The following is a 17,895-nucleotide window of genomic DNA, read 5'->3' as shown; positions in this document are numbered from 1 at the left end:
GGTGCGATGCTCTGGGTCCAGTGTTGGTGGTGAAACAGAGCTTAAAGCAGGGTCCCTTCATCAGGATGGCGGTGGCTGAAATGTGGTGACGCCACGGCCCGGTGTCCACGGCGAGCTGCGCCGAGTGCGTCACCGGTTTCTCGGCAGCCACCTTCCTGAGACCCCACCGTGTGCAGATTGAGATCTCAATGGCCCTCGGCTTCAGGAAAATGGCCACCGAGATCACAATCTGCGCACGGGCATTCTCCGGCAGCCATTTTCCTGAAGCTGAGTGCTGCCCAGATCTCAATCTGTGCACGCGCCACCTCCGGCGGCCCACGGCTTCAGGAAGATGGCTTCAGGGAAACAATCGATGCACTCCGCACCGCCGACACTGAGCCTCAGCATTGCCACACCTCTGCCACCGCCGGTTCCATTGCTACACCACTGCTGCAACCCCCGGTAAGCTCGTGTTCGGACTGTAAGACACAGCCTTCATTTTCCTCCCAAATTTTTTTGGGAAAAAGTGTCTTCTAGTCTGAAAAATACGGTAACTGTAAAGATGGTAGCATAGCAGCTTTCCAGACTCCCCACATCTCATCAGACATAGTATAAGACAGAATTTTAAGAGTCGCATATTTATACTCAACAGGACACAGAATAGTGCAGTAATAAGACAACTGACGTGAAGCAGAACAATCAATATGGGAAGGAGGGAAACCTCTGTGGCCGTAAATATTGGTGCTGTTAACATATAAGGAGTATAGTAATAAAATTTTGGCACTCAACTTGTTGCAAAGTGAAGATTTTTATTTGCAGTCACAAATCTAGATGTTTCAGCTGTATTAACAAGCCTTCATCAGTATGCTGCAAGGTTGATAAGAATGTACATGGTACAAATCAGATGTTACAGATCATACAGTCAAGTAAAATAAAACATCTAAACAACACCAGAACAAACTTCCATAGGTGCATAAGTGATAAGAGGGACGGGTTAAGGTATGAGGGAATGAAAATAAAAACTAAAGAAATAAAGACATTTTGAAAAAAGAGACCTACCCAGACTGCTCATATAGAAGGGATTGTTGTATATCTAAAGCAGAGAGTATAGGTGTATTTGTAATTATGCCCAAAGGATGTAAATGAGATTAGTTGGTGATAGGTGTATAACTACTCACTAGATATAAAGCCACCATCAGGGCAGCAATGGACGTTGTATAATCCGTCTTGGGGATATTGGTACAAGGATCTAGGTTTTAGAGCGTATAACACCAGACTCAAAATAAAACCACATCTCAGTCATGGAATGATATAAGATATAATACTGTGCAACTAACCTGTTAGCGTTAGTAAAGGGGATGACAAGTTGAAATCCCATAGAAGACCTCCCTTGAAGGGTCTGGTAATAATAAAAAAGGGGACTGATAAGTTCAGTAATAGAATAAACCTCATAATGCAAATATAGTTACTCCCTTAGTTCTGTGTCAGAATTCATCTAGGGATGAATAGGAAATCAGATCATGGTTGCCATGTTGTATGAACGGCCGTATCTATAAAATAGCAAACAAGGGGTTAAGGTCGCTATAAAGCACCTTAACAATTGGAGTGAGGTGAAGGAGGGTTTGCTTACCGTTGGTGGGTGGCGGCGTGATATGCCTTGGAGAACGCGGTATCCACCGCTAGTGTCCCGGGTGTCCGTGGTTAATATCATGGGTTCGAAATAGGTAGTAGGCGGGACTAATTCCGGAGTGACTGGGCCGCGTCACCGGAAGTGACGTTCCCGTGCGCGTCATCATTCGGTCAGTACTGAGTGAATGTAAGGGGGCGTATTATGGGAGGTGGCGCTAGAGTGCACGTCATCTACCAGCATGTAGACTGTCGCCCCTAGTGACCAGACCGCGTCACCGGAAGTGATGCTGGAATAAGCGCTATGACTGGGAATGTTTGTCTAGCAGCTAAAATCACTAAGTGCCGGGGTGATACTGTGTCAAACTTACCCGGGAATAGCGCTGCTAGTGAAATTATGCACAGAAGTGCCCATCTGGCGAAATTATCTTTATAGTCGGGGAAAAAAAAAATAATTTTTTGTTATGCCCATCACTATTTATTTGATCCTGAATGGGATACAATCAATGTTTTCTGTAGAGGATGCTATAAATTCTATAACTACTAATGTTAGAGGTAAAAAAAATCCAATTAAATGGCTAAATGGAGTGGATAGAGTATACAGAAAGATATAAGTATAGATGAGCTGTAGGAGGCAGGGAGGGGAAGTCCGAGGGGGGAACAAGAACAGGCGGTGACAATTGCGTGAAGTTCAGATTTGACGACTCTGTAAAGACAAGGCAATATATTAGTAATCTAGTAATAATAATAAATCAATTCATTGACGAAAACTGTTCTCCATCTACATGTTGTTAATTGAGGTGAGAATAACCAGAAAAACAGAAAAAAGGTAATGGCCACAATATGGGAGAACAGAAGACAAACAGATCTGGACAATATTTATTTGAAAGACAGTAAATCATATTCTCTATTGAGACCCTTTGGTGCTAAAGTTTGTAATTCATGTATCCAAAAGGCCTCTCGTTGTTTGAAAAGTTGGATACGGTTGCCTCCCCTCCGAGGGGAGGGAACATGTTCAATGACTGAGAATCTTAGCTGTGGAATAGTGTGTCCAGCAGTAATAAAATGGTGTGATAAAGGTAGTAGTGTATTCCCACACCTTATTGTGGACTTATGTGGTCTTTGATCGGTTGGGTAGTTTCCCCGATGTTTAAAAGACCGCATGGACATTTGATCTGGTACACCACATGCGACGTGTCGCAAGTGGTAAAATTTTTGATTTTGTAACATTTACCAGAATGTGGGTGAAAAAAATGATCACCCTGTAGTACATTACCACACTGATTGCAGTGTAGGCACAGGTGAGTGCCCGTTCTGGGTGTGGAAAGAAACCTTTGTGTCGTTGACCTCACCCCTGAGCCTATGTCGGCTTTAATTAGGGTGTCCCTGATATTCTTGGGGCGTTTGTAACAAGGTAGAAAATTTTGCTGAAATTCTGTGACCTCTGGATGGGCCTCCCTCAAAATGCCCCAATGTTTCCGTATAGAACGATGTAAAATCTGGACATATGGGTGAAATGTGTGGACAAAGGGTATTCGTCCTGTTACCCCACTACGAGTCGAGGCGGGAGGATGGAGTGCTTGATCTAATAAATCTGAAGGATAGCCCCACATTCTAAATTTCTTGTACATCTCGTTCAATCTAATGGTACTGACTGTTGGATCAGAGACAATGCGTTCAACCCTCCTAAACTGTGATGAGGGTATAGATCTCTTGGTGGAGGAGGGGTGTAGGCTCTTATAGTGCAATAAGCTGTTTCGATCCGTAGTTTTTACATATAGATCAGTGTTCAAAAGTCCCTCTTCGTTCTTGATGACCCTCGTATCTAAAAAAAAAAACTCACTTCGTGTCTATCCCTGGTAATAGTAAAGGATAAACCAGGCCAGGCAGTGTTCAACATGTTGTGGAATGTATCTAGTCTATCAGCTGGCCCCGTCCAAATGCAGAAAATATCATCGATAAATCTTTTCCATACTATACAGTGAGTCTTAGAGGGGGTTGGAGTACACTATATCAGGGTTCCCCAGCTCCAGTCCTCAAGGCCCACCAACAGATCATGTTTTCAGGATTTCCTTAGTATTGGTCAGGTGATAATTGCTTCACCTGTGCAATACTAAGGAAATCCTGAAAACATGATCTGTTGGTGGGCCTTGAGGACTGGAGTTGGGGAACCCTGCACTATATCATCTTCAAAAGTCGCCGTGTGTGTTTGCGTAGGGGGGCGCGACGTTCGACCCCATCGCCGTCCCTTTGGTCTGTAAGTAAAATGTATCTCCAAATAGGAAATAATTCTTACTCAGTACCAGTGTCAATGGTTCGATGCAGAAGCAATCCCTTCTATATGAGCAGTCTGGGTAGGTCTCTTTTTTCAAAATTTGTTTATTTCTTTAGTTTTTATTTTCATTCCCTCATACCTTAAACCGTCCCTCTTATCACTTATGCACCTATGGAAGTTTGTTCTGGTGTTTAGATGTTTTATTTTACTTGACTGTATGATCTGTAGCATCTGACTTGTACCATGTACATTCTTATCAACCTTGCAGCATACTGATGAAGGCTTGTTGATATAGCCGAAACGTCTAGATTTGTGACTGCAAATAAAAATCTTCACTTTGCAACAAGTTGAGTGCCAAAATTTTATTACTATCTGTACTGGTGTGGGAACCTTCTTTTGTGCACCGACGCAGCTGTGCCACGCTATATTATTTGAACATATAAGGAGTGTGAAAGTTTTATTGTCCTCTAGTTGAGGTCTAGTCCATGGTTATCATGCCCTTTATTGTAAAAATAAATGAATTTTTTCGGGATGTTGACAATAACCACAAAGATGACTGAAAAGGAGCTAAAAACTAAAATAAAGGGGTTGTTGTTTTTTCGTGACATATTGTTCTTCATGTTAGTGGTAAAATTCCTTCAATATAACTTGCATTTATTTACGAAAAAATTGAAATTTCGCAAATTTTGCAATTTTTAGACTTTTAATTTTTGTACCTTAAATCAGAGAGATGTGTCACACAAAATAGTTAATAAATAACATTTTCCACATGTCAACTTTACATCAGCACAATTTTGGAAACATAATTTTTTTTTTTTTGTTAGGACGTTATAACAATTAAAAGTTGACCAGCGATTTCTCATTTTTCCAACAAAATTTACAAAACCATTTTTTTAGGGACCATCTCGCATTTGAAGTGAGTTTGGGGGCTCAATATAACAGAAAATACCCAAAAGTAACTCCATCCTATAAACTGCACCCCTTAAGGTGCGCAAAACCACATTCAAGAAGCTTATTAACCCTTCAGGTGTTTCATGACAACTAAAGCAATGTGGAAGGAAAAAATGAACATTTACTTTTTTTTCACAAAAATTTTTACCTTGGAACCAATTTTTTTTTTTTTATTTTCACAAGGGTATCAAGAGAAAATAGACAAGAAAATTTTTTGTACAATTTCTCATGAGTATGCCAATACCCCATATATGGGGGAAAGCCATTGTTTGGGCGCATGGCAGGGTTCAGAAGGAAGGGAGCACCATTTTACTTTTTGAAGCCAAAATTGGCTGGAATCAATGGTCAGATTCCCTTTAATCAAGAAAAAAGTCACAATTTAGTGACAGGGACTAAATTACAAAGTAACAGTTACTACTTAGAACCATGGAATAAGAAATAAAATCCACAAAACAAAAGAACATATCAAAATGTCTCTATGAAAACAATTTTTATTGAAATTTCATAAGAGTAGAATAATGTAAATATTACGTGTAATTGCACAATGCTCCTCCAGAGAAAGTGGGGCACACTATAAGCACTGTCCAGCATATCTCAAGGGAAAAATAGCATTTAAACTTACAGCACTGTTTATATGTGCTATGGCTTTGGAAGCCATTTTGAAAATAATGTATTTGTACAATTTATGCCTGGATAACCAAGCCATATAATGGATAAATAGCAACAGCAGCAAATGTAAAAAATGCTCTTGTTGTTGTTGGGCATCCACTTGACCCTCCACCCCAACACGTGTTTTGCCCTGTCATAAGAGAGTGGGTTGGAGAGAAGAGGGAATCAACCTTTAAAAGTATTTTCTACCCAATAATATATCTGGTAGTAAATTATTGGGAAATGTTGCGGACATGCTATATAATATGTAGAGGGAGGAAAAGTTGAGCTCTCATCACGTCTGTGGAGAAGGGCTCAGGGCCGGTGCTGTGGGCCTTTGCTGACTTCTCACCCTGAAACCTCTCTGCTACATCTTTGTCCTCGGAACCGGCATAAGTAACGCACACACCAGGAGACCTTGGGTCCAGTTCAACAGGTTTGATTTTACTGTACTGTTCGTATATAACTGAGAGGTAGTAGTTAGTGTTGTACCAGCTGACATGGAAAGAACCCCAAAATAGGTATACAAAATCTTTTGTAAAGTATTCAAAAAAACTTTTATTGAAGATCATTAAGAAAGACTAACAACAATAATGAAAAAGACCTTCACCACACAAAAAGTGCACTTTATGTAAACCCTATAGATTGTTTCCTAGCCTTTATTCCTTCCTCTCAGCGGAGATTGGCACCCTATAGATATAGCCATGCAAATGGCGCCTCCGCTCCTCGGCAGCTGTCTCTCAGCCCTATATCTAAGTGATAACACACACAATGCTACATAGTCATTAGAGCTAAACATAACAAGCCATGGCAAAACATCAGGATGTAGGAGCAGGCAATACCAATGCAAACTACCACAGTTTAGTAACATTCGACTGTGGCATACAATATGGAGCATAGCCCCCTCCAGTTGTTTCCATAAAACAGTACACTTCATGGTCCTGCCTCCAGTCTACCTGAACTGTTCCTACCTCAACAGCTTCTGTTGTCACTAGGGACTCCCTGTCCAGCAACCTAGCTTTCCTAAGGTCCGCCACAGTGTCCTCTTTGTCTGAGGAAAGAATGAGACATGGACTCCAATGCCTCTTCTGAGCCATGGGCCCTGTACCGTCCAAGGATCTACATGTAAGTGACTGTGCACCCTCCTGCTGTTCGACAGCTTGGTACTATTATGGCTAGTGATGAGCGAGTATACTTGTTGCCCGGGTGTCCTCCAAGTATTTTGGCATGCTCGGAGATTTAGTTTCTATCGACGCAGCTGCATGATTTGCGACTTGTAGACAGCCTGAATATATGTGGGAATTCCCTAACAAACAGGCATTCCTCATGTGTATTCAGACTGTCTAGCAGTCGCAAATCATGTAGCTGTGTCGACAAACTAAATCTATGAGCACGCCAAAATACTCGGAGGACACTCGAGCATGTTCAGGAAAACCCGAGCAACGAGTATACTCGCTCATCACTAATTATGGCCCATCGCAGCTTGTACTTGAACCTGACAGTACCACTGTCTGAAACTCTCTCACTCCCCATTCAAGAAGTACTTCACCAGTTTGTTTGCTATAAACCCTCCCAGTATGTGAGCCATTCCCAAGCCATTTAACCTTTTGTTAACTCTAAATATTGAGTATTTCATATATCCCTACAACCTTCCACTGGTTCACCTATGGACAGCCCTCCCCAATCCCTAAAGAAGGCCTTGAGGTTAAAACTCCAGTAAACTAAATACAAACCAGCCATATGGATAAACTTAAACTCTCTTATATATAAATATCATAAGCAAGCAAGACATTTTTCAACACACAAAACCACTTGCCACAACGTCTTGCGCATTGCTCACCCGCTTACATCTGCACACATGTGTGATACATGGGGATTTGTAATAAAACACAGTCATTTCATTTTCTTTTCTTCTTTTTAGGATGCCATGAATTATTTGTCTAATATGTTACCAGATGATATGAAGAAGGAGGTGTATGAACTGTGGGAAGTAAGTGTGAAATAGTCCCTTTTTTATCTACACAATATCTACATTATTACAAATGGACTATCTTTGTAGTATTTGTCATAATATATCTTAGAATCTATAACAAGAAAACATAAATGAAAAGTAGCCAATACACTTTCAGTTTAGGAAAAACTGTTGGGTGTGTACAGACAATCCGTAAACACTACGGGTTGGACGCTGCGTACTTGTTCCGCATCCAACCCGCAACGTCCAGATGTTACAGCATAGTGGATGGGATTTCATGAAATCCCATGTCCACTATGCGTGCACAGACACCCTCGAATCACCCACAATCTCTCCAGCCTGCAGCATTTAAATTTCTCTGGCTGAGACCCCAGTCTCCGCAAGAGAAATGTCACCAATAGAGAATGTATTGAATACAATGAATCCACGTGGTTCAGTGAACACATGCGCATTCACCTGTGTTCAGTAGACTGCAGCGCTTTGGACGCAGTGAACAAACGCTGCGTTCAAAGCGCTGCCACTTCTGGATCGTGTGCACCCAGGCTTAAAGTGCACTTGTCAAAGAGCCCGGCACCTGCGCACTGCAGTGCTTTGCAGATACGATCTTTTGATCTCCTGTTATTGCATTTTAATGCAATATCATGGCAACCAAAAAAACGTAATTCTGGAGCTTTGAATTTTTTTCTCGCTACACCGTTTAGCGATTGGGTTAATCCTTTTTTTTATGGATACATCGAGCGATTCTTAACGCGGCGATACATAATGTGTGTATGTGTTTTTTTTTTTGTTTGTTTTTTTTGTTGTTTTGAATGGGGTGAAAGGGGGGTGATTTAACCCCTTAACTCCCTGAGCTTTTTTTCGTTTTTCGCTCCCCTTCTTCCTACAGCCATAACTTTTTTATTTTTCTGTCAATATGGCCAAGTGAGGGCTTATTTTTTGTGGAACGAGTTGTATTTTTGAACGACACCATTGGTTTTACCATGTCGTGTACTCAAAAACGGGAAAAAAATTCCAAGTGCGATGAAATTGCAAACAAAGTGCAATCCCACACTTGTTTTTTTGCTTGGCTTTTTTGCTAGGTTCACTAAATGCTAAAACTGACCTACCATTATGATTCTCCAGGTCATTACGATTTCATTGACACCAAACATTTCTATGTTCTCTTTTATCTAAGTGGTGAAAAAAAATTCCAAAGTTTGCTAAAAAAAAAACAAAAAAAAAACTGCGCAATTTTCTGAAACCCGTAGCATCTCCATTTTTCGTGACCTAGGGTTGGGTGAGGGCTTATTTTTTGTGTGCCGGGCAGACGTTTTTATTGATACCATGTTTGTGCAAATACGTTCTTTTGATCGCCCCTTACTGCATTTTAATGCAATGTCGCGGCGACCAAAAAAAATGTAATTCTGGCGATTTTAATTCTTTTCTCGGTACGCCATTTAGCGATCGGGTTAATGCTTTTTTTTTTTATTGATCGGGCGATTCTGAACACGGCGATACCTAATGTGTGTGTAATTTTTTTATTTTTTTTTTTGGTATTTTATTTTGATTGGGGCGAAAGGGGGGTGATTTGAACTTTTAGTTTATTTTTTTTTTTTTGTTTTTTTTTAACATTTTTTTTTTACACATTTTTTTTTTTACTTTTGGCATGCCTCCATAGGAGGCTAGAAGCATGTACAACTCTGCACAGATCACCCATATGTAGCAGATTTACTGCATTGCTTTGAGCTCCGGCTATCAGGTGGTGCTCAAAGCAATGTGCCTGCAACAACCAGGTCTCTGAGACCTCTGGTTGTCAGGGAAACGCATTGCCGACCCCCGATCACGTGACGGGGGTCGGCGATGAGCTCACTTCCGGCCCGGAGGCCGGAAGCGCTAGTTAGATGCCCGCTGTCAGCTTTGACAGCGGGATTTAACTAGCTAATAGCCGTGAGCGGATGGCGACTCTGCTCGCACCTATTGTGGGCACATGCCAGCTGTTCATAACAGCTGACATGTCGCGGCTTTGAGGTGGGCTCACCGCCGGAGCCCACCTCCAAGAAGGGATTCTTACCGATGACTTACTATTCCATCATCGGTAAGGTAACTTTCATATTTTTTTTTTTTTTCATATTTTTAAAAACATTTTTGTTTTTAATGTTGACATGCTTCAACAGCAATAGAAGCTGCCATAGCCTGATCGGTTCTGCTACATATAGGCGATGAGCAGATCGCCTATATGTAGCTGAATTACTGCATTGCTATGAGCGCCGCCCACTGGGTGGCGCTCATAGCAATCCGGCATCAACAACCATAGAGGTCTCCAGGAAACCTCTTGTTGTTAAGCCAACACATCGCTGACCCCCGATTACATGACGGGGCTCAGTGATGTGCGTGTATTTCCGGCCCGGCGGCCGGAAGCGCTGGTTAAATGCCGCTGTCAGCGTTTGACAGCGGCGTTTAACTAGTTAATAGGTGTAGGGGAGGTGACCTGACGGACAGAAAGACGTGTCAGAATAGAGAAAGGAAGGTTTGCACAGTTTAGACAGGTGTCAGTTACTACAGTGGGGAACCAGCTGAGAAAGTGTAGTGGACATGCAGTACCTTGGGTTGACCATTAGAGGGCAGGGAGGAGTGTGAGCAAAGGACTTGACATCAGCTTAGGGCTTAGGAAACCGTTGGTCATGGGGGCGGAGTTACAGGGAACCGGGAATGATATAAATTTGACAGGCGGGTTCCAGAAAGTTCCAGTCCCCAGGGGGAGCTCAAGTGACAGGAAGACTGTGACAGTTTGTGCACTGTGAGGAAAACCAAACCAGGGGGACTGAGGAGGTGAAAGGAAGTCAGGGGGGTGGTCCTGACAGGAAGAACCGCAGTATAGACGAGGCTCTGGGTTTAGGATACCGTATTTGGAACGACGAAACTGACCAGTAAAGTGCTGATGGTGTACGGGCCTAAGGCGGCCACAGTGACTGAGCTGACAGGATCGTCAGAGTGAAAAAGGGGCGGTACCTATAAATACGTCCCTGGTGTAAAGTACGGTGTGTGAAGCGGCCCTGGACACGGAGGGCCGTGTGAAAGATATTGCGGTGTGCTGTGAGGGGCCGTCAGTCGGACGGTGGAAAATAAACTTGGACCTGTTGCACCCGAAACTTGCCTCTATCTTGTGTCTGTACGTCACTGCGCGGTATACAGAGGGACCACCCCCCAGCCCAGCCCACCAACCCTACATAGGCACGGGTGGATCGCGATACCACACGCGTCTTATTGCAGCCACATGTCAGCTGTTCAAAATAGCTGACATGTCCCTGCTTTGATGCGGGCTCACCGCCGGAGCCCTCATCAAAGTGGGGGATCTGACATTGGGTGTACTATCCCGTCCGAGGTCAGAAAGAGGTTAATGCTCCGGAGTAGCCAATGTTTATGAATGATCCTATGAATTTTGGGCATGAGAAGGTGGTGTATGAACAAATGGTTTACGTTCAGGTTTATTGTCCTGAGTGTGTTTTTGTGGCATGGTCAGAGTCCTGCTTTTTTCTAGGCTAGAGTGGTGGAGAGCTGGGCTTCAATAGCCAAGATCTTCTGTTGGGACTCTGTGGTAGCATGTGGAAGGAGCTCAACCGTTAGTATGATGATGTCCAGAGAGCATTTGTTGGGGATTTGGTAAAAACTGATACTTACAAAGTTCTGATGAAAATTTTATCCAAAACATTAAGAAAAACACCACTTAGAGGTGGTACAGTACAATGTATATTGTGCACATGAATGTAAACCTTTTCAATAAGTCTTTTTGCAAATAACTTATGTTAGAATATTTGCCTCTGAGCGGCGCTATCGCTGCTCTCTGTCCCAGTCACGTGACCCCTTGCTGCAGCGCGGCTGACATGCGGTGATGTCACATCAACTTCCGTACACTTGAAGTTGACCTTGCATCACCGAGTTGTTGCCCAGTCTCACGCACGCCTTGTTTAATTGGGCTGTGGGCGATGATTTGCCGCACGTCACAGCCCAGTATCCAACGCACTCTGTAGAAGCTCCTTTGGCAGAGCCTCGCAAACGCGCTTTCAGTAATGTGTGACGTGTGGTGAAGCTGCCCATAGCCCCGTCAATCAAGTGGAGTGCATGAAACTGGGTCACACCTCGGTGAGGCAAGGTCAACTTCAAGAGTTCAGAAGTTGATGTGACATCAGTGGGTTTTAGCGTCGGCTGTAGCCGGGGGGTCACGTGATCTGGACCGAGGGAGCATAGATGGCCCCACTCAGAAGCAAATATGTAAACATAAGTTATTTGCAAAAAGACTTATTTGAAAGGTTTAAATCACTATGCACAATATATACAGTAGCAGACAGGGCTGTGGAGTTGATACACCAAACCATCAAATCTGACCCCAACTCCTCAATTTCCCCTACTTCTGACTCAACAGCTCTGGTCACTACTGAGCACGTACATAAAGTGCAGCACAGATTCATCTCCACTAAAATCTGAGACCCTTAGATCAGGAACAGAACAGACATTTGTAGGACATTTCATAACCTTCCCAAATTCTTATGAAAACATTTACAGCAGATACTGCACTGTACTTAATGTATTATACACTGCTCAAAAAAATAAAAGGGAAGACTAAGAGACTATAACTCCAAGTAAATCAAACTTCGGTGAAATCAAACTGTCCACTTAGGAAGCAACACTGATTGACAATCAATTTCCCATGCTGTTGTGCAAATGGAATAGACAACAGATGGAAATTATTGGCAATTATCAAGACACCCTCAATAAAGGAGTGGTTTTGCAGATGGGGACCACAGACGACTTCCCAGTACCAATGCTTTCTGTGTTATGATGAGTCACCGAAGGAGGAAAAAACAAAATACCAAGTAAGTCCAGAAAAACCAGAGAGGTTGGCAGCTATCGGATTGCAGACCCCTGAACCTATCCACAACAACTAGCAGTAGCCGTGGGGGGTTCCTACGGTGCCCTAGACCCCTCGATCACAGCCGGAGAACTACATAGCCTAAAGATAGAAAGGGGAAAAACTAAACTGCCCCAGAGCAGACCCCAAAGCCATAGGCAGCCCCCAACATATAATGACGGTGAAGCAAGATGAAAACACTAACACAGATAGAAATATAGGTTGAGCAAATGATGGGGCCCAAGCTAACTACATAGGACAGGATAGGAAAGCTGCTGTCTGCCATACGCAAAAACCCTATCAAAATGAGCCAACCGACTGATAGGAAAAACAGGCCCTGAAGTCGCTAGGCTTCAAAAGACTATATCAGCACTCAGGTATATTCTGAAGACAGAGCAAAAGCTCAACAGACCAGAGACAAAAATGGAATTCAGCTCACCCCCGGCCGGGGATGGCAGAACTCCCAAAAAACAAGGCAAAACAAAAACAAAACTGAAGAGTACAAAGCAGAGCAGAAAAACTTAGCTTTGAGATGCAGGAATCAGACTGGTCTCCAAGAATCCAGCAGGAAAATCACCAGCCAGGAAGAAGGGCGTCGGCAGCCTTATATCCAGTCCTCAATTCCAGCCACCCAGTCATCATCTAGCTGCCCAGGTGTTTGATAATCAGCCTCACTACCTTCCTTCACAAGAGGAGGGAGTTCATCAGACCTCAGTGATGAAGGGAAAAATGAACTCTCAACATTTCTGGCTTATGTTTTGGTCACTTTTGAATGTTGGTTGTGCTTTCACACACGTGGTAGCATGAGACGGACTCTACAACCCACACAAGTGGCTCAGGTAGTGTAGCTCATCCAGGATGGCACATCAATGCGAGCTGTGGCAAGAAGGTTTGCTGTATCTATCAACGTAGTGTCCAGAGGCTAGAGGCGCTACCAGGAGATGTGGAGTAGGCAGTAGGAGGGCAACAACCCAGCAGCAGGACCGCTACCTCTGCCTTTGTGCAAGGAGGAACAGGAGGAGCACTGCCAGAGCCCTGCAAATTGACCTCCAGCAGGCCACAAATGTGCATGTGTATGTACAAATGGTTAGAAATCTACTCCGTGAAGCTGGTCTGAGGCCCCGACGTCCACAGATGGGGGTTCTGCTCACAGCCCAACACCGTGCCGGATCAGCAATTCTGATACTGTTTTTCGTACAGTGCGGGATAAATGTATAGGTTTATATTATTGAATAAGGGATTCAAAAATTGATGCAATTTATTCACGTTTTTCTGCTTCTACATAAGAAAGCAACCTTTTTAGTGAGAATGTTTGTGTAAATATATGTGTGTATGTAAATCTTTCATTTACAGAGCTCTATGAAAGCACGTTTTTTACATAGCTGTAATTTTTCATGGTTCCTGTTTTGAATACATATAAACTTTTGCTGGATAAATAACGGTATAGCATTGCAGTGCAATATCAAATGTGAAATTTTTAAAGGATGTTTTTTTATCTAGATTAAGCAATATTTTCACTGGAGAAACTGGGATTTTAGGGAAGGCATTTACTTTTTTCTAAGCGCCTAAAAATGTACTGTATTTTGCAGTTTATATGATGCACCCCCAAATTTTGAGGAGAAAAGTGGGAAAAAAAACTTTTTATTTTTTAATAAAATGGTGGTGCTTCTTACAATCCCAGGTGTCTTATTGCTTACCAGGGTGGTGGCTGCGGTGAAGCGGGGTCCCAGGGTAGCTGCTGGTGGAGGCAGGAGTGGGGTGATGCTGCGGATCCCAGACTGGGAGAAAGGGGTGTTCAGTGGAGCAGGGTCGCAGATGGAGGAGGCAAGAGTGGCATTGTGGGTGTTCAGGGGTGCAGGCCTCAGTGGAGTAGAGTCTCAGGGTTGTAGTTGGAGGAGGCAAGAGTGGCACTGTGGGTGTTCGGTGGTGCAGGCCACAGTGGAGCAAGGTCGCAGACGGAGGAGGCAAGAGTGGCTCTGCGGGTGTTCCGTGGTGTTGGTGGCTCCGTCGACATTTTCTGAAAGCCCAGAGCCCCGCACTGTTTACTATGCAGTGGACTCCGGGAAAATGGCTGCCAGGGCGGCGCATGCGCAGATGGAGATCTTGGTGCTGAGATCTCATCTCTCGGGATCTTGGTGCCGAGATTTCCGCCTGCGCAGCATCCGCTGCCATTTTCTGGAGACATCGCGTAGAGGCAGGCGTGGGTGAAGACCTCAGCTTTCCTCCATCTGCGCCGAGTGAAAAGCCGGACCCCGGAAGAAGAATGGTGGCCGCCATATGCTGCCACCACAGGGCTACCGCTTGCCGCCGTACCAGCACCACACCCCGCAAGACCACCGCAACACCCCCAGCTCCGGGCCCGCATCATTGACCCCTCAGAACAGTGTTCAGTTTATAAGACGCACCCCTATATTCCCTTTGATTTTGGGGATCATAAAAGTGCGTCTTATAATCCGAAAATTATGGTATATTTTACAGTTCTTTTTTATGCATTTATGTTGTGCAGTGTATTATCTCGTCTTATCTGGTTGCCATAGCAACTCATTATCACCCTGGATTGTCCTGTAAGAGAGCTGATGGGACTAATGGATTGGCTGTCGCCTTAACATGCTGTCCAAACTGTTCCACTGCTTGTTTCCCCCTATTCTTGATAATAGGAGTTGATCTGCAGTGCCTGGCTGCGGGCGCTACGCTGTATGTAGAGCTGCGCTGTTCAGCTCAGTTCAATGTTTATATCAGTCTGCTGTTGAAACTGATAACAGCTGATCAATGCAGACACCAAATTTGTCTAAAGGGTAGATCATCAATATCATTTGAGTGGAGAATCCCTTTAAAGGGAATCTGTCACCCTTTTTTTTGACTATGAGCTGCTTGCACCGCCATCAGTGGCTTATCTACAGCATTCTGTAATGCTGTAGATAAGCCCCGATCTAACCTGAAAGATAAGAAAAAAGAGTTATATTATACTCACCCCGGCTTCTGGTCGGATGGGCGACGCGGTCCGGTCCAGTGCCTCCCATCTTCATACGATGCCGTCCTCGTCTTTCCTTCCTGTCGTGGCTCCGGCGCACTGCTCTGCCCTGTTTTTTTTTTTCTTCTTTTACCATGTTCACTAAATGCTAAAACTGACCTGCCATAATACATATTCGGGAAAAAAAGGGTGACAAATTCCCTTTAAGGGAGATGTTCTCCACAATATACTTCCTTTGGTGTGAATTCGACACTCGCTACCCACATTGATCAGCTGCTATGATGGATGTAAAAATTGAATTGAGCTACATTATTTACATCATCCGTCTTACCCCCTGCCTGCCACATGCCGTTTGTTTCTTTATTACAGACAAGTAAAGGACTAAGTTTTTTTTTTTTTTTTTTTTTTTTAAGAAATGGTGAGTGTCGCAATTTTTCTTAATATTTGGAGTTTGAACACTTACCTTGCTGAGCACCACCTCTATTTCTTTACAAATAGTGATAACTCGCAGGTACAATTGCTACAAAAATCTCATTACAAAAAGTGGTATGGTGCCTTAGACATTCTTTTGCATTATTTAATATGTACCGGCCACTACTGTGTACTGGAGGACAGGCTATTAATCTGTTCAAGACAATAGGAGCTCATCGCCGCGCTTAGCAGTGGCCTTGGACGGATCTGCCCAGCACCGCTCCTTTCCATCTTTATATCCTAGAGATCAGTGGGGGTGCTGGCTGTCAGACCTCCATAAATCTGATATAGATCATAACTACAGATTGATTTGCCTGAAGAACCCTTTAACTGTGCATTCTAAAACTATTTCTGCAGTGTAATCTCTGTTTGAGCACTAGGTGTCAGCACATGTTGTATCTTAATTTATGTGTGCATAACTCAATCCTAGTTGTAAAGTGTACAGTGTCTATGGGGAGATCATTAACCCATATATGCCAAGGTAAAATATATAAATGACTAGAGCTGCAACTGCAAACATAAGAGGTAAAAGTGATACCTTCTCTGCTTGAAACCCAATTTACATTATTGGGACAGATTTATCTATTTTTTAGACAATGCAAACATACAGTAATTGGTCTCAATGTGCTAGATTTATCATAGCGTTTCTTGCTGTGTGATAAATCTGGCATACTTTAAGACTGTGCAATCGAAATTGATGCCATCTATTAGTTGTCTTACTTGTGTGCCACAATTCTGGGGCGTTATTTGGCGCACAGTAGGTAACGCCAATATACCTTTTCCCTCAAAGTCGCGTACTCTGCTTAGAAAGTGTCTAAAATGTTTAATAAATATGACGCTAATCACGAAACAGTTATTTGGTGCAAATTTTGCCACAATTCTGTTGCATTTAGCTTGATAAATGTCCTTTTTCCAATTGAGATGTAGCTCACATGTTCACTTCCAGATAATGTCACCATATCCTACCAATATAATTTTGGTTTTCAGAGCCTTCACACAAGTGATAGTGAATTTGGTCTGTAGAGCAGAAATTCAGTGTATGTTTAATGAATGATAATAAGGCTTTGTATATGGAGGCATACAGCTGCTTTCTTTATGCCAACCACAATAATATGTTATCTAATAAAGCATGTGTATACATCTATACACTGATGAAAAGTATAAACCTTGTGCAGAAGCACATCCAGGACGGAGAGGACGCACTATTGCAGCCAGGTATGTTAGTTTCTGAAACACTCCAGTGTTTCAGGGAATTGCCGGAGAAGATAGCAAGAGACCACACTGGTCCAGCTCCATCCTTAGCCGACTTTTCCCAGCACCACTGCAGGAGAATGACTGGTCTGTCCCTCACGTGTACATAGGGAGAGACCTGTCATTCTCCTGTAACTGCACTGTACTAGTCTGGCCACCAGTTATGGTGGCAGGCTGCATCTTTAACCCCGGAGGTATTTTCGTTTTTGTAATTTTGTTTTTTGCCCCCCTTCTTCCCAGAGCCATAGCTTTTTATTTTTCGGCCAATATGGCCATGTGAGGGCTTGTTTTTTGCGGGCCAAGTGGTACTTTTGATCAACACCATTGGTTTTAACATATTGTGTAGTGTAAAATGGGGAAAAAAATACAAGTGCAGAGAAATTGCAAATAAAAGTGCAATCCCACAGTTTTTTTTTGTTTTTTTTTTACAATGTTCACTAAATGCTAAAACTTGTTAAAAAAAAAAAAAATATATATATATATCTCCATTTTTCGTGATCTGGGATTGGGTGAGAGCTTATTTTTTGCATGCCGAGCTGAGGGTTTTTAATGATGCCATTTTGGTGCACATACGATCTTTTGATCGCCTGTTATTGCATTTTAATACTTTTTTGGTCGCCGCAACATTGTTATTCTGGCGTTTTGACTTTTTTTCTCGTTACGCCGTTTAGCGATCAGGTTCATTTTTTTTACATTGATCGGACGATTCTGAACGTGGCGATACCAAGTATGTGTATGTTTTATTTTTTTTGTTTTATTTTGAATGGGGCGAATGGGAGTGATTTAAACTTTTTTAAAATATTAAAAAAATATTTTTTTCTCTTTTTTAACTTTTGGCATGCTTCAATAGTCTCCATAGAAGCTGC

The 17,895-nt window shown here is 42.9% G+C and overlaps 2 protein-coding genes across 4 annotated transcripts in view; one reads left to right on the top strand and one right to left on the bottom strand.

Moving 5' to 3' along the window:
* Positions 1-17,895, top strand: part of HDDC2 (HD domain containing 2) — a 101,732-nt gene that overhangs the window by 54,924 nt on the left and 28,913 nt on the right. For all 3 annotated transcript variants that reach the window (XM_073575750.1, XM_073575752.1, XM_073575751.1), the window contains exon 4: positions 7,401-7,469. In XM_073575750.1, the coding sequence (XP_073431851.1) occupies positions 7,401-7,469 (69 nt within the window). The remainder of the gene's footprint in view (positions 1-7,400; positions 7,470-17,895) is intronic.
* The window catches only part of TPD52L1 (TPD52 like 1), a 295,522-nt gene continuing 278,395 nt past the window's right edge, over positions 769-17,895 (bottom strand). The window contains exon 8 of the mRNA XM_073575755.1: positions 769-2,311. Within this exon, the coding sequence (XP_073431856.1) occupies positions 2,297-2,311 (15 nt within the window). The 3' untranslated portion in view covers positions 769-2,296. The remainder of the gene's footprint in view (positions 2,312-17,895) is intronic.

Source organism: Dendrobates tinctorius, unplaced genomic scaffold (assembly GCF_039654945.1).
Source record: "Dendrobates tinctorius isolate UK_male_01 unplaced genomic scaffold, ASM3965494v1 ptg000046l, whole genome shotgun sequence".
NCBI classification, from domain to species: Eukaryota; Metazoa; Chordata; class Amphibia; order Anura; family Dendrobatidae; genus Dendrobates; species Dendrobates tinctorius.
Note: the sequence above shows the minus strand (reverse complement) of the source record. Positions and strands in the feature narration are given on the sequence as shown.